At 32.6% G+C, this 15,793-nt stretch overlaps 2 protein-coding genes across 3 annotated transcripts in view; one reads left to right on the top strand and one right to left on the bottom strand.

Annotated features, from left to right (window-relative positions):
• The window catches only part of LOC101488963 (uncharacterized), a 13,868-nt gene extending 5,853 nt beyond the window's left edge, over window positions 1-8,015 (bottom strand). Inside the window, exons 1-13 of the mRNA XM_073367788.1 lie at window positions 7,748-8,015; window positions 5,272-5,378; window positions 4,304-4,462; window positions 3,592-3,657; window positions 3,393-3,482; window positions 2,751-3,047; window positions 2,477-2,574; window positions 1,708-1,743; window positions 1,482-1,602; window positions 1,128-1,364; window positions 489-584; window positions 332-397; window positions 94-134 (exon numbers count right to left, since the gene is read on the bottom strand). Coding sequence (XP_073223889.1) covers window positions 94-134; window positions 332-397; window positions 489-584; window positions 1,128-1,364; window positions 1,482-1,602; window positions 1,708-1,743; window positions 2,477-2,574; window positions 2,751-3,047; window positions 3,393-3,482; window positions 3,592-3,657; window positions 4,304-4,462; window positions 5,272-5,370 — 1,406 coding nt within the window. The 5' untranslated portion in view covers window positions 5,371-5,378; window positions 7,748-8,015. The remainder of the gene's footprint in view (window positions 1-93; window positions 135-331; window positions 398-488; window positions 585-1,127; window positions 1,365-1,481; window positions 1,603-1,707; window positions 1,744-2,476; window positions 2,575-2,750; window positions 3,048-3,392; window positions 3,483-3,591; window positions 3,658-4,303; window positions 4,463-5,271; window positions 5,379-7,747) is intronic.
• Window positions 8,016-11,273: 3,258 nt separating this feature from the next.
• LOC101489288 (kinesin-like protein KIN-14U) lies at window positions 11,274-15,261 on the top strand. Of its 2 annotated transcripts, XM_004495715.4 has the most exons (10): window positions 11,274-11,999; window positions 12,117-12,200; window positions 12,486-12,638; window positions 12,745-12,851; window positions 13,079-13,263; window positions 13,373-13,537; window positions 13,629-13,847; window positions 14,026-14,063; window positions 14,284-14,411; window positions 14,504-15,261. In XM_004495715.4, the coding sequence occupies exons 1-10, from the start codon at window positions 11,819-11,821 to the stop codon at window positions 15,134-15,136; spliced, it is 1,893 nt and encodes a 630-aa protein (XP_004495772.1). In that variant the 5' UTR covers window positions 11,274-11,818; the 3' UTR covers window positions 15,137-15,261. The 2 variants fall into 2 exon arrangements, with proteins under 2 accessions (XP_004495772.1, XP_027189655.1); XM_027333854.2 differs by lacking the exons at window positions 11,274-11,999; window positions 12,117-12,200 and having other exon boundaries at window positions 12,499-12,638; window positions 12,745-12,834.
• Window positions 15,262-15,793: the final 532 nt, after the last annotated feature.

The following is a 15,793-nucleotide window of genomic DNA, read 5'->3' as shown; positions in this document are numbered from 1 at the left end:
GGAAAGAAAATATAAACCAACCAGCATTTAAAAAATAATATAATTAAAACAAGTGTCATTTCAAAAAAATTGATCACGAATACATGTAATCATACCATCTCAAATAGCTCTTCCTTTTTCTCGTCGAATGGTACCTACATATTCCACATGTAAAGCATGAGCTATTTTGAACTTACAATTTACAAATGAGCCCTGTCAGCTATAGTTGAACTTTGAAAATAATAATAGGTACAACTAAGCTTTTTCCGTGTCTTTTTTTTTTAAAGGAGATGTTTCCCTATCAAACAAGACTCCGTGCAGATTACTAAATGAAAGGACAACCGATTCTCACCTTTCCATAATCTTCAATTGCAACACCTTTTGTGACTTCCCACAACTTCACTGAACCAGAAGTATCCTATAAAAGAGCCATTTATCAGCTCAGAAGATAACTCAACAGAACACATGACAATATTGGCACAATAACACAAACACTGCACCATGATTACCTTAGTCAGGACATGCCTCTTATTATTTAAAACTTCATGCTGTACTATTGCAGGGGTGCCGGGAATAGTCAAGATAGGCTGTTTATATGCAGGAACCTATTTACATTTGAACAGCAACAAAAAGAAAAACTATTAGTGATCCTGCCCCAGAACAGAGAATCTGTTGAAAATAGAAAAAATCAGGGAGATTATGGTGTGAATATTGTGAAAACAGTCAGCTGGAAATCCCTCTAATAAAGGAATTAAATCAAGGAGATTTGTTTGAATTTTTCAATGTTTAGATATCTTCGAGAATTATGATTTGTTTTATTTTCCTTTTCTGATTTATTTTCTTTCCTCTGTAATCCTATAAATGTTTACCATGTATTATCAAGTCAAATAAGATGAATATTCTTTTCCTATTGTATCTGTTCTACGAACAGAGTCACAAGAACATTATCTTTGAGTAGAAACATCTATGGAAGAGAGATCCCATCATATCCCCAAAAAGGAAGCACTAAAAAGAGACAAGTAAACAAATATATTTCACGTGTGTGTATGCAACCAGAATCATGTTTTCCCAGAGTAACACAACATTTGGTAGATAAAATAATAAAATTAGTATTTTTTAAGAAATAAACAAATATAAACATAACATACGGGGGTAGATCCTTCTAGAGACACCCTGGCTCTTGAAAATGACAAATTTCCAGCTAAAAAAGAATTGCCTCTTTCGAAAATCTTTTGAGGGTTGGATACTTCAGCAGGCCATCTGTGAACTGACGAGTCTGTTGATGCAACCCATATGCTATCATCATGCAAAGCCAATTGAAGAATTGGTTGTTCCCCAGTGCTAAGCAAAACACTCTCTCTAGTTTGCAGATCTGTCAAGTATAACTGGACAAATCAAATAATAGATCAGATGACCTTCACAGGTTAAACAGAACAATTAAACATCACAGAAACTCAATAGTTAAAATATTCATTTTATTTTTAAAGAAAAATTGCACTCACAGAAAAGTCTCTACCACCACTATAAACGTGACTAAATGTTGAATTGCTAGCAAGAGCCCAAACAGAATCTGTATGAACAGCATAAGAATGCACACAACGTTGCTGACCAAGATCCCAAAGCCTACAAGGAAAGATGTGACATTTGTCAACCATATAACAAACAATATAAATTACTATAACACTATACACACAAACCACCTTATTGTCAAAAAAAAACATACACTACCTTAACATAGAGTCTGAAGATCCTGACAAACAAAACCTACAATGATAAATGTAAAAAAGCATTTCAGCTGCTGTAGGAAGAAAAATATTACTTAATTCGACCTAACAAAACTCATACAATGAAAAGATGCATATGCAATGGCAAAGAAAACCAGACATTTATCCATTCAGTATACTATCACCATCAAATAGCCACCCATTGGAACATTGGCAATGAAAATATTGTCAGTAGCAACATCAATTCAGTGATTCAGTCTTCACAGATTTACTATACTATTCCATTTTGCTCCAAAAAATATTTTCATTATATTATTGCCCATTAAATGCCAACCCATTGGAACATGACCAATGAAATATTAAGTCTTAGTAATCATCATTTTAATCCTCTACGTCCATAGATACAAGCATCATCAATTTAGTGATTCAGATTCAGTCCTCGCAAAAATTTTGTCATCATTTTCATCCTCTACGTCCATGATGATGCTTGTATTGTATCTTTGAAGGATGAAAATAGGGGTTTATACTGTATGCTATTTATGTTATAGTTATTTATACTCTGTAGCAATAAAAAGAAATGCCAAGGAAAACGACAAAAGGAGAAAGAGTTGGGGGGAAGTTCATAAATAAGTTCTTAATTCTAATGTTTGTAAACAGTAACTTGTCCAAAGTAAAAGGAATTTGGCATTTATGGGGAGGGGGGCGCAGGAGACTTTAAGAATATATATATGTGTGTGTGTGTAAACTAAAAAATGTGAATCCACTCAACAAACCTGCCAGTAGAATCCAGAAGCAAAGCCCTAATGTTATCTGTATGTCCTTTTAGTTTTAGAGTTTTTGATCCAGATCTTGGATCCCAAACGCGTACAACCTAGATAAATGACAAAACTATAAGCAAATGTAAACCATGCTAATGGTAGAGACAACAACCCATAGTCCAGCTTACGTAATCCAATCTAATATAATATAAACCAAATGCCCCTCAAAGTTTGAAGGTAATAACAAGTCACCAACAGTTAGAACATAGACATGGATGTCACGTAGTACCTTTTCTGTACCACCAGAAACAAGAAGTGTACCACCTTCATTCATTGCCAATGCATAAACAGATTCCTTATGGCCTTTGGCAGCAATCGGAATGTATCCATCAGTTTGGGTAGCATGCATGGATATACTGTTGCTAGAGTCGATGGAACGTAAGCTTGTCACTGGTAATGAGTTGCCAGAACCATTGACACCATTTGAAGTATCATCATCCATAGCATCACTGCACTTTGCAAGTGCAGCTTCAATATCCCATATAAAAACCTCCCCGCCAAGGCCACCCGAGGCAACAATATTGCTCTATTAATTCACGACACTATTAAACGATCAGAAAATGGATTTGATAAGATTCAAACTTCAAATCCAATCAAACAATCTATCAAATTCAATTGTGAACACAGAAAAATTGAAATGAAACTTTTCTTGATGCCCTTAATAAAAAGTGTAAAATGTGAGTAAATTTATGTGTCTAATAGATCACACACCTTCTATTTATAATGATGCTGCAATAATTATATTCAATGTCTAGGAAGTTGTATTGACTAGGACTACTAACAATTAGCCTAGGATGTTGAACAATCAAAGAATAATAAAAAACATGCACTGAATTTTAACAAAAAGCATGGAAAGTTTCAATAACATTACATTCTTTTCAGCTGCTGCAAGGCAAGTAACATAATCTGAGTGTTGACAGAGAGTCCTAGTACATGTTCCTGTGGACAAGGCATTCCATGTCTGGTACAAACATACAGCAGCCAAAATGGAGTAAAAATCAATCAGTACTGATATCATAGTAGAATAACAGGGATTGATTGCAACAAATTACCATTAACAATTAACAAACCTTAAGGGTTGTATCTGAAGAACAAGAAACAAGTGTACTATCACCCACGAGAACTGCATCATTTACCTGTAAAAAGAATTTAATATATTTAACAGTGAGGTGCGCTATTATTCATGGCATGTATCATAAATTGTGATGTTGAGGGTCTCACAGACTATAGATATGGCCTAGGCAGTGCTTATAAGGCTTTCATAGTACTCATCTTACAAGTTGATTTTTGGAGTTGAGTTATGCCCTATCCCCAAATTCTAAGAATTGCTAACAAATAAATAAAATTTTATATCAAATAAACATATAAAAATTGCAGACTGCCTACCATTGCAAGACTAGAAGCTAGGAAAAATATACTCATCTCAATCACACTTCACATATAGGGCCCAAATAATGTATTCTAGGCATCCCAAGAAATATACATATTTTGCACATAGCATAGTGAATAGCTTTCCTGTGCTGCATCATATGTACTTTCTAATCCGACCGTTAAATTTGGTGTTTAAGCAAGAAAATTACTACATAAATAATGTGAAACTCGCTTGCATATCCATCTTAGGAAACTGATGGAGACAATAGGGAGAAAGTAGTGTAACTAGAACATCATCGGTAGCCATAGAAAATAATCACCATCGTACTCATGAGGTAATTCTTAATAAATCATAGATCACCAGACAATTGAAGTGTGTGCAAATATTTTGATTAGAAAGATAAAGATTACCCAGTCCAAGTGCGATTCAAAGGTCGCAGAGCATGTCGCTGCATCCACGTCTAGTGCCCACCGTTTTAGTTTTCCGTCACGGCTTCCGGTGAAGAGATAATCAGACCCATCAGATACTGCAGACTTAAGTACAGCCAAGCAATTTATGGCTGCACAATGCTGTGGAAAAAAAATTGGAGTGAAGATAGATATATCGACCAAGAAAATTTTCAAATTTCAAAGAGTTTCCAACTAAAACATGCAAGGTTGATGCAAAGGAGCATCTATTACATGTACCTTTTAGAAGCAATTGCTAAGTAGCAAGTCAGAAGGTTACAGACTTACAGGCACCAGAGTGTATAGAAAAACTATTGATGAAGTTTTGATTGTTCATACGGTAAAATAGTGATAAATATTAACAATAAGGAGGAAAGTATATACTCCACAAAAGGATCTAATGTTGAGAAAGAAAGAAAAAAGAGAAAGAGAACAATATGGATACAACTTTATTAACCTTAAGAATCACACAATCAGGGCCCATTTGTTTAAGATTGAAAAAAGTATTTCTTACATTGTATAAAAAATGATTATTATTTTTTAGATTTTTATGTAAACCATATGCAATTTGTGTTTGTTCGAAATCATTTAAAAAATGAACATTTTCTCGCATCTATCACACTCATAATAATCAGTACATTTCTCAGAAGTAACTCAAAATAGTTTTTCATTATACTCATACCACAGTTTTTTTCAGATTCTGATTATTTTTAAAAGTTTAAAAACGTGATGAAAATCCTTAAAAGTGATTTTTGTTTTTCAAAGGAGGTGATTTTTTCGTGAAACAGCCAGGTTCTCAATCTCATCTAGTTCACAAGTTTGAAGCAAATGTCATACAAAATGTCTATGGGGGGGGTAAAGATGCAGGTCATAACAAACATGAAACTTGGCCATTTTTCTGGAATAGATAGAATAAAGAAACAATGAGTTACCTTTGTGTCATCAGATTCATTCAACACATATGTTAATCTCTTCTCCTTGCGAGGGCGAGTTGAATTATTTGTGTTCCCTGAACTACCCACGCGGTGCATTGCCAAAACTGTGGCAGTGAATAAATGATAAATCACATAGCACATATAGCATATCCAGGAGTAAGTAAGATAATGAAAAAGATGTCATGCTATAATAAATTATTTGCTTCAACCAAACATGTGTCATCCCATAAAATATATAATTTATATTTGAAAATGGTTGGTAAGATGCAGATGTGGTAACCTACAGAATAACTTGGAGAATTAAGGATCCACATTTGACTTTTATCCTCAACCATCACCCTAAAACTTCAAAAAAATCATATGCTGGATTTTCAAAATGTCTCAGATAAACTTATCAAACTAAACCTACTAACAAGATATCAAACACCAGCAGCAGCCCTACATATCTCTGCCAATCTAGGTGCTTCTACAACAACTCTAATAGCTTTCTCTACAGCCGAACTCTCAAATCTCTGAAGCACTGTCAGCTTCAAAAACACCGTCAACTATACCCATGCATTAGGCATAACCCACGAGTTCTGAAATTAAATAAATCCAGTACATCTAATTCTTTGCAAATATAGCAATAATCCAAAGTACATGGTGACTTTCAGTGGTCTGTCAACTATACCCATGCATTAGGCATAACCCACGAGTTCTGAAATTAAATAAATCCAGTACATCTAATTCTTTGCAAATATAGCAATAATCCAAAGTACATGGTGACTTTCAGTGGTCTATGCAACGCTAAATAACATAAATACTAAAAAGCCCTCAAAAGAGGGAGTTGAGCCCAGTAAAACAAATAACTTCACTGAAACGCAAGAAACATGACCAATGCAATGCAACCTCAAACAAGACCATGACATTATGCAGACGACAAACAATGCCAAGAAACCATATCATAATCTGTGAATTGTGGGCTTCAATTCCATCATCAGAGATTTTTCCTAATCAAATTCCTGATCTGTTCCCTAAATAATTTCCATCACATCAACCAGGGGCGGATCCAGTTCCAATGTATGGAGTAGTGCACAGCCTCAACTTTGAAAAATTGCACCAATACCCCTATTTATTTATTTTTGCATTCTAACCACCTGAAATTTTTTCTTTTGCATCTTAAGCCCAACACACTCAAAATATAAAAGTACTCTCATATTTTGCACCTGCCACTGATATAAATTTGTGAACAAATGCTTTCTGCCATTGTAACCAACATTAAAAGTCTTCTTAATATCTCAACTAACAGTGCGCCATGCACTAAGCTCTGCAATTCCAAACCTACTACCCTCCCTTTCGCTTCTTTCATTCGGACTTAGATTACATTTGCATTAAGCCAAATCCACAATTAATTCACTAATTCTTTGCAAATATAGCAATAATCCAAAGTACATGGTGACTTTCAGTGGTCTGTCAACTATACCCATGCATTAGGCATAACCCACGAGTTCTGAAATTAAATAAATCCAGTACATCTAATTCTTTGCAAATATAGCAATAATCCAAAGTACATGGTGACTTTCAGTGGTCTATGCAACGCTAAATAACATAAATACTAAAAAGCCCTCAAAAGAGGGAGTTGAGCCCAGTAAAACAAATAACTTCACTGAAACGCAAGAAACATGACCAATGCAATGCAACCTCAAACAAGACCATGACATTATGCAGACGACAAACAATGCCAAGAAACCATATCATAATCTGTGAATTGTGGGCTTCAATTCCATCATCAGAGATTTTTCCTAATCAAATTCCTGATCTGTTCCCTAAATAATTTCCATCACATCAACCAGGGGCGGATCCAGTTCCAATGTATGGAGTAGTGCACAGCCTCAACTTTGAAAAATTGCACCAATACCCCTATTTATTTATTTTTGCATTCTAACCACCTGAAATTTTTTCTTTTGCATCTTAAGCCCAACACACTCAAAATATAAAAGTACTCTCATATTTTGCACCTGCCACTGATATAAATTTGTGAACAAATGCTTTCTGCCATTGTAACCAACATTAAAAGTCTTCTTAATATCTCAACTAACAGTGCGCCATGCACTAAGCTCTGCAATTCCAAACCTACTACCCTCCCTTTCGCTTCTTTCATTCGGACTTAGATTACATTTGCATTAAGCCAAATCCACAATTAATTCACCACTCAAAGCACATAGCTAACCGAATTCGCAGAAAACTTAATGTGGATTAGATAAAAACTAGCCGAAGCAATCGAATTTCGCAAATCATTCAGAGTATAGAAACGTAACAGTTAAAATCATAATAATAACAATAACAGTAACAGTAATGAATCCTGTAACGTTACGAAAATTGGTAACCTAATCATAACAAGCGTTGTTGTCGTGTAATTTCCACATTTAATGCTAACAATTAAGGAGAAAAAAAATGAAAAATGAAACTATAGAATATAAAATGAAGTGCGAACCTCGATCAATGATAAATGTATGGCTCTGTTCTTCAGTTTTTCTTTTTTAATATTTGTGGAAGATTCAACAAGTTTGTGTGGGAGAAAGAGAGAGTGACGATGGATGCAAATGTAAATGAGGCTTTTGATTTGATTTTGTTATGGTTGGTTATTTGACTCGGTTTGTGTTTTCCACTCGAGGATAAGATCGTCTTTTCCTGGAAAGAAAGAGATCTGTATATGGAAAAACCTCGCAGTTGTACTCGCTGCTTTGCTTCCTGATTTTACTGCTTAAGCATTGATTATCAATTTACCACATGTCCCACTTTATCTGGCAGCAACTTTTTTCATTTCATGGAAAGGAACATTTGGTGGTTAAACTATTTATTTATTTATTTATAATTTATAGAAGTTAGTAGTATATAAAAAGTAGTCCATGGTAAACAAATATCTACAGATTATTAGAAATTTTTAAGATCTAACAAATATACTTTTTAGAATCAATAGTTTACAATATTTCTCATCTTTATTGATGAGGCAGTTATATGATTTATATTGATACATATTTATTTTATTTATTTATATCAAATCAGTATATTTAAATTATTATGTTGCAGTCATATAAATGATTATTAATATTTACTTTTAAAATATAACATTTGTGAATATTGAAGTTTTAAATATTGATCTATAATAGATTATGATTTATATTAGAATTTTGACTATAAAAAAATATTAATGCTTGATTGTAAATGAAGTTAAAAGAAAAAAATGTTAAATGAATGACAGTGGGTAAATATTAAGTGAAAAAAGTGAGATTAATTTCTCAATTGTTTGATTTGAATGAAAGTGAAAAAAAAGATAAATGTATATTTAATAATAATGACATATAGTTTTTTATATTATATACATTTTCTTTTTTTGCGGTTAGAAGTGATAACAAATATCACCACAAACTTACGTAATAGTTCTCAGATTCTAGCTTAAAACAAAATATTCAATCTAATGATAAGACACTTATCGACACATATTTCAATAAAAGTTTAATTTTCATGCATTGTCAATATAAATAAATTTACACAATCGACATACTATGGTAACGGTGATAGTATAAAATATTTTACACAATTGTCACGTCATGATAAATTTTGTATGTGACTTTAAAAATAATTATAATAAAAGTAAAAAATCATTAAAGATCTAATAGTTTTTTTAAATAATAATATAATAGATGCGATTGATTAAGAATGTAAAAATTCATTCACATTTATATTAAATTTTCTAATAAAGGCCATAATTTTTTTATGGAACAATACAACACCCGATTTTTTAAAAATGGAAAACGTTTTGCCTCTGCATTTTTACTAATTTTCTTATTGTTCAATTAATTGAAAGTAAAATATATCACATAAGAAAAAAAGTAATGCACTGGTATTACAAAATTGTTTTATATTATTATCAATTATAACTCGCCTGGCCACTACATTGAATAGTTAAAGATTGAATGAAAGTCTAAAATTATTTTATATTATTAATACACCATCTTTGCATCCATATCCCATTTATATAGTGATGGGAATAAAGGAAAATTTTAAGGTATCAAACTAAAGGTAATAACTTAGATTATTAATAAAAAAAATGATCAATAGAACATAAAACTGAGTATTTTGATTCAAAAAAAAAAAAACTATTTCTAACACCTCTGCCCCTCAATCTGAATGTATGTCTAACATGCCAAATTTGGAGACAGAGAGTGTTGAAAGGGTAAGCAAGCATGCAATGGTTTTGGGAATGTGTTTGCAACTTGATCCTTGGGAGGAATGGGCATTAAGCGCATCATATCATATTGCACTTTGTCATGAAGAATGTGAGAATTCACTCCTATGTGTTTTATTTGTAAGTGAATGATTGAATTTATCGCAACGTGTAATGCAAATTTATTGTCACAGGATAAAATCAAATTTATATAATTGTGTATTTTGAAATCATGCAGAATATATAACAATTATTGAATTTCATAAATAGTTGAAACAATATTCTATATTCAACTTTAGATGATGGATGAGAGACAATTTTTTTTTTTTTACTTTTCCATGAAAACATTGTCAATGATAAGAGTTAGACACACTTGTTTTTGATTATATGCAGTTACAAAAATAAAATTTTGAATTCCCTAAAAAACATTTTGAATGAACTAATAATGTAAGATGTATTTTTGACTAAAATGAATTAAAAGTAAATGATTAATATTTAGATACATTTAATATAAAATTAGTTAAATAAGAAAATTGGAGACCATATATCCATTGATGGTTAGTTTTGTTTTAGACCGTATATGAAACGATTTAATTTACAAACTTTTTTTTAAGTACCAAGTTTTCATGCATCAATTGGTATAAAAACTAATTATGTGAAACAACAAGAGCCAATATGATTAAAATAATTGTTATTTTAACGATAGAACTAAAAAGTTCGAAATAGTCACTGCCTTCATTTTAGCTAAAACATTTTGTTACCAATTATAGGCTTTGTGTCTATCAATGGAATCATCATTTGGTTCAAATTTTTATTTGAAAACTCATTTGCATCTATAGTTTTTTCATGTGGGGAAAAAAAGTAAAAGTTCAAATATTGTTTTCAAGTCTAATTCAGATTGAATGGTCACCTTCCAATGAAAACATCATCAACGAGATACAGGCATAATTGTGTTTGGTTGTATGCAGTTGCAAATATAAAAAATTGAATCCCTTAAATAAATAAATAAATTTTGAATAAATTAATAATATAAAATGTATTTTTGATTAAAATGAATTAAAGATAAAATAATTAATATTTAGATACATTTATATAAAATGAATTAAATAATAAATTTAAAACTATAAATTCATTCTATATACAACTATTATATTATAACATATTTAATTTTTATACACATATTCAATCTCTCACTTTCTCTTTATATCTATCTTGTTAACCTAATTATCATATCATTGTCGATATTTTTTCTCTGTCGTAGTGTCAAGTTAGAGTTTCTACCAAACATTTTCATTCTAACTAACTTCAAATTAAATTAAATTGTACTTGCAAAGTAACAACCATGTGAAAATCAACCCTACAATGAACTCTTTGAGAATTTGAAAGAAACATAATTGGGAAGAACCAAACCAAGCACGTTCCCTCTGGCATATGACTTGGATAATTAATCAAACTAAAGAAAATAATAATCTTGAAAGAAAAAGTAGAAGGGAAGAACCAAGCACGTTCCTCCTTGCGTCTAGTCAAAGTATTACACCAAAAAAAAGCAGTAACAGAGGACAGTGGATTGTGTGGTAACCAAAACAAACATCTTTTAAATAGGGCATTGCCACTATTCTCCTCACGCTCCTACCAACTCAAAAGGCACAACCTCGACATCTGGACCAACCAAAATGATTCTTATTTTTTCCTTTTTTTTATCTAATTTAATATTAATACTCCAAAATTAAAAGGCCTCCTTTTTTAACTGATATAAATAAGTCCTAATAACAAACAGTGTCCATGAGATGACAGTGTTCAATCATATTTTATTTTTTACAACATGAAACTGTTCAATCATTGAAATCGAAACCAACCCATCCAAAACTTCATTTTTTAATTACTATTATTATTACTAATAATTTTTATTTTCTCTGTAGCTCCTTACTTTCACGACGTGCTTGAAAATCAGTGCTTGCATAATAATAGCTTCATCATAACGCAAGCTTCATTATATTCCAGTTTCTTGCATCATTTTTCATGACTAGATAGTTGATTAGTGTTTTCAGGCTCTAGAACCTTCGCTTACCTCACTTTCTTTCTAAACCAACTACTTCTACTACTACCTTTTTTGCATCATTTTATTTATTTTTAATTTTAATTTACCTGTTGTGTTGACCAATTTATTTTACAATCTGTGATCGATCGTTGCTTCCCATGATGAGTCAGTAAAACAACAGATCTCTCTCTGTGTAGTGGAATACGAGGAAGCAGTTATTGTTTCCATTACTGTTCAATCACTGGTTTGTCTACAACGTTTTCTACTTTACTTTACCATAAATAGGTTTTGGAAAAAAAATGCTGGTTTCTAATGAAGAAGAGAAGATTCTGTTAACTGAGGTTTCAAAATCACTCTCATTGGATTTGAACTCAGACTCAGTTGATGGGTTGTTACCGGTTTCCGCTGTTTATACTGATGTTGGTGTTGTGCCTGAGCACCAAAAGAACGAGCTTCAGCGCTTGATATCCAATTTAGAAAGTATATATGAATAAACCAAAGTCATTTATATATATATATTTAATTCATTTTGGTTTTTGTTGAATTAAATATGTGAAATAAATTTTGCTGATTTTGTTTTTGCTTGGGTTTGTGCAGGTGAAGTTGAGGAACTGAGGCTGAAGCAGAGAATAGTTGATGAAAAGAGGAGAGAAGCTTTGAGTAAGATATTGGATATCAAAGGTAGTGGTAGTGTTAATTGGAGGCTCTATGTTGAATAAATTTTTTTAATCATTTGCTTCTCAAGGAAAAGTGTATCTTGTAATCGTAGAGTTTGGTTGAGAGGTTAATAAAGTCTTATCAAGGGTTGTTCCAACCAGTGTTCAAACTAGAATACTCCCGGGCGATTTATGCATTGAATCTTCTTTAGCTGAAACTCATTAACTACTTGGTTGATTAATGAATTGGAATTTTGGTTGGTATGCTATTTTCTTTCAAGGGGTTGAATAATTTCATTATGTTATCCAGGGAGCATTCGAGTGTTTTGTAGAGTTCGGTCGACAGAAAAGAGGAGAAATTCTGAATCTGTATCAGTTTTATCAGAGAGAATTCATGTTAAGTTGGGAGGAACAAGGAAAGATTTTGAGTTTGATAAAGTTTTTCCTCAAGAAGCAAGCCAAGGCTAGTATCAAACGCCATTGTATTTTTACCAATTTTTAATTTGATTATAGTACTAATTTTACTGAAGGGGAGGTGTTTGTGTTTGCCATTGTTTGAACCTCTACAGAAAGTGTTTTTGTTGAGGTGGAGCCAATTCTAAGATCAGCAATGGACGGGCACAATGTGTGTGTTTTCGCTTATGGTCAAACAGGCACAGGCAAGACATTCACCATGGTCAGTCATGTCGAAATTTGTGTTTATATTTGTGTTCATGTGCTAAATAATGTTATCGCTTACTGGGAAAAATCCACTTAAACAATGACACTTCTCGCCTTACAAGTCGATTTTGTAACGACGAGTTATATTAAATATTAAAATTTAATAATGCTTAGTGTGTGACTGTGTAGTAACATTGCCATTATCTAATGTATGTATGGTGGCTTTTGACATGATTAATTTAGGATGGTACAAATGAGCTACCAGGGATCATTCCTCGTGCACTCGAAGAGCTCTTTTGTCAAGCCTCGATGGATAGTTCATCTTCATTTACTTTTTCAATGAGTATGTTGGAAGTTTACATGGGCAATGTCAGGGATCTGCTGGCTCCAAGACAGTCTTCTAGATCATATGAACCTATGACAAAATGGTAACCTTTTCTTTCTTTTTTTTTTACCATTTTCACTAAAACTTCTATGTATGATTGAATTTCATAGGGTAATTTGTCTGAGACTCTGGTTCGTCAACTCTTTTTTCAGCAATCTCAACATCCAAACAGATCCAAAGGGATTGGTGGAAATTGAGGGTCTCTCAGAAGTGCAAATTTCAGATTATGCTAAAGCCAGATGGTGGTACAACAAAGGAAGACGGTTCAGATCGACCTCGTGGACTAATGTAAATGAGGCATCTAGCAGGTCACACTGGTGAGTCATAGTTCTAATTAGATACTCCAAAACATTCTCATTGTTTTCTCAGCTTGATAGTTACGTTATCTGTTTAGCTTTATATATCTAGCTTGACAAGGATAAGCATATTTAGACGCGGGGATGCTTCGCAAGCCAAAACCGAAACAAGTAAGTTGTGGATGGTTGATCTTGGAGGCAGCGAACGGTTGCTAAAAACTGGGGCAAGTGGACTAACACTTGATGAAGGCCGAGCTATTAATCTTTCTCTTTCAGCTCTAGCTGATGTCCTTGCAGCTTTGAAGAGAAAGAGGTGTCATGTGCCTTACAGGCAAGTATTTTGCTAGTGCTGATTGCTCATGTTTAATTATGTTTTCTATGCAATCTATAACATAACTACAGATATCAGACATTTTTAATATAGCTTTTGTTTCTTTTATTCTATCCTAATTATTGTTTCTTTCTAGACAATCAAACTATTACATAATTTTATGTTACTTTGTTTGCAGAAATAGCAAGCTGACCCAACTACTGCGAGATTCTCTCGGTATGATGCCGCTTTCTTATCTAAATTGCAAATACTACCAATTTTTTGTGTGCAAAATGGTGAGACATTGAAACTAGAGTAAGAACACTGAGACATGTGTCTGTATGAACCATGCATGTGCAAATGTGATATGGACAGTTCATGTTTTATGTTGACTTTATATTTCTGATTTTTTCCTATATAATATAAAATGTCTAATCTTTATAATGAAATACATAAGGGGATGGCTCAAAGGTGTTGATGCTAGTGCATATTAGCTCATCCGAAGAAGATGTTTGTGAGACAATTTGTTCTTTAAACTTTGCAAAGAGAGCAAGAGCGATAGAGTCCAATAAAGAAGTACCAGTGGTAATAATAAACTTACTAAAACTTGTCCTAAACCAAGTTACTTAGTGGCAACTGTTAATTTGAAGATTGCTTACTGCATACATGTACTTTAGGAATTGAAGAAGCAAAGGGATAAGAAGATTATCGAGCTCGACGAAGACATTAAGGAAGCTGAAAAGCAACGTCAGAGTTTAAAGGATCAAATACAGAATACCGAGTTAAAGTTAAGCGAAAATAAAAAGCTCTTTTCAACTACATTTAGTCTTCTTGAAAGTGATGATGACTTGGTAGCCTCTACTAGTCCCAAAGATGATTTCAAAGAGGTCACTGAAACTCCTAAAACATCTAAGAAGCCTATTGAAAGAAGTGTATCTAACTCAGTGCCTCGATTCATGAATTCAACGGTTGCTAGTCGGCATAGGCAAATTGCTGCTGAACAAGAAATTAGTGGGAGGTTAAAAAGTTTAAGAGCATCAGTAGTCACCAGAAGTTCAATCCAGTTTCCTTGTTCACAATCATTAAGTTATTCGGATATTCGCGTCAAAGCGATACTGAGAAGTTCAACTGGAAAATCTAGGCATGCTGAAACAAATAATGTTTCAAACACCATTCTGACAGAAAGGCCTAAATGCAATGAATTGGAATCAAAAGTCATAACTCCTAGAAGTACAATGATTACATCGTCGGATTCAAATTTGAGAGTAAAATTGTGTCATCATCGAAGAAGGATGTCCGATCTGATCTAAAGGTTACAATGCATCTTAAATTGCTAATGTCATTAAGTAGTTGAGTTGAACTCCTTTCACCTGTTTTTAACAAACTGTAGCCAAAGTGTTAATATATTAATTTGCGTGTTTTTTGTGTGTTTGAAGTTAGAATTTGTAGTTTTTAACTTTAAACATGATTTTTTCATCAGATTTTTTTTGTTTCAACTCACTTTTATGTGTGAACTAATTCAAACAAACTATTTTACACGCGATTCACTTTTCGTTAAAATCAATTCATTCAAAATTTATTTTTTGTTACCGTGAAACTAAACCTACACTAAATCATTGCATTCATTAATCGAATTACTATCGATACACACACATTCTTTCAAAAAGCTCTAATACTAGTTGCTTTGTCATGGGCCAGTATATGATCTTGTTCTCAATTCTTGTCTATTCCCACTTCTTGAACTTCCTGCACCATATTTTGTCAGACATGGGTTATTAGCACTCACAAAACGCATCCAAATTAAGCTACGAACGCATTAAAATTTTGAAAAAATTAACACCCAAAGTTAGTAAATTTTTATAAGCAAACTACATCTTGTGATCTTTTAAATTTCACGAAAATATTAGTTTAATATCTTTTAAGCCATAAAATATGCACACGCTTTCCATACAAAAATGCGTACATAG

The sequence above is a fragment of the Cicer arietinum genome, chromosome 4 (assembly GCF_000331145.2).
Source record: "Cicer arietinum cultivar CDC Frontier isolate Library 1 chromosome 4, Cicar.CDCFrontier_v2.0, whole genome shotgun sequence".
NCBI classification, from domain to species: Eukaryota; Viridiplantae; Streptophyta; class Magnoliopsida; order Fabales; family Fabaceae; genus Cicer; species Cicer arietinum.
Note: the sequence above shows the minus strand (reverse complement) of the source record. Positions and strands in the feature narration are given on the sequence as shown.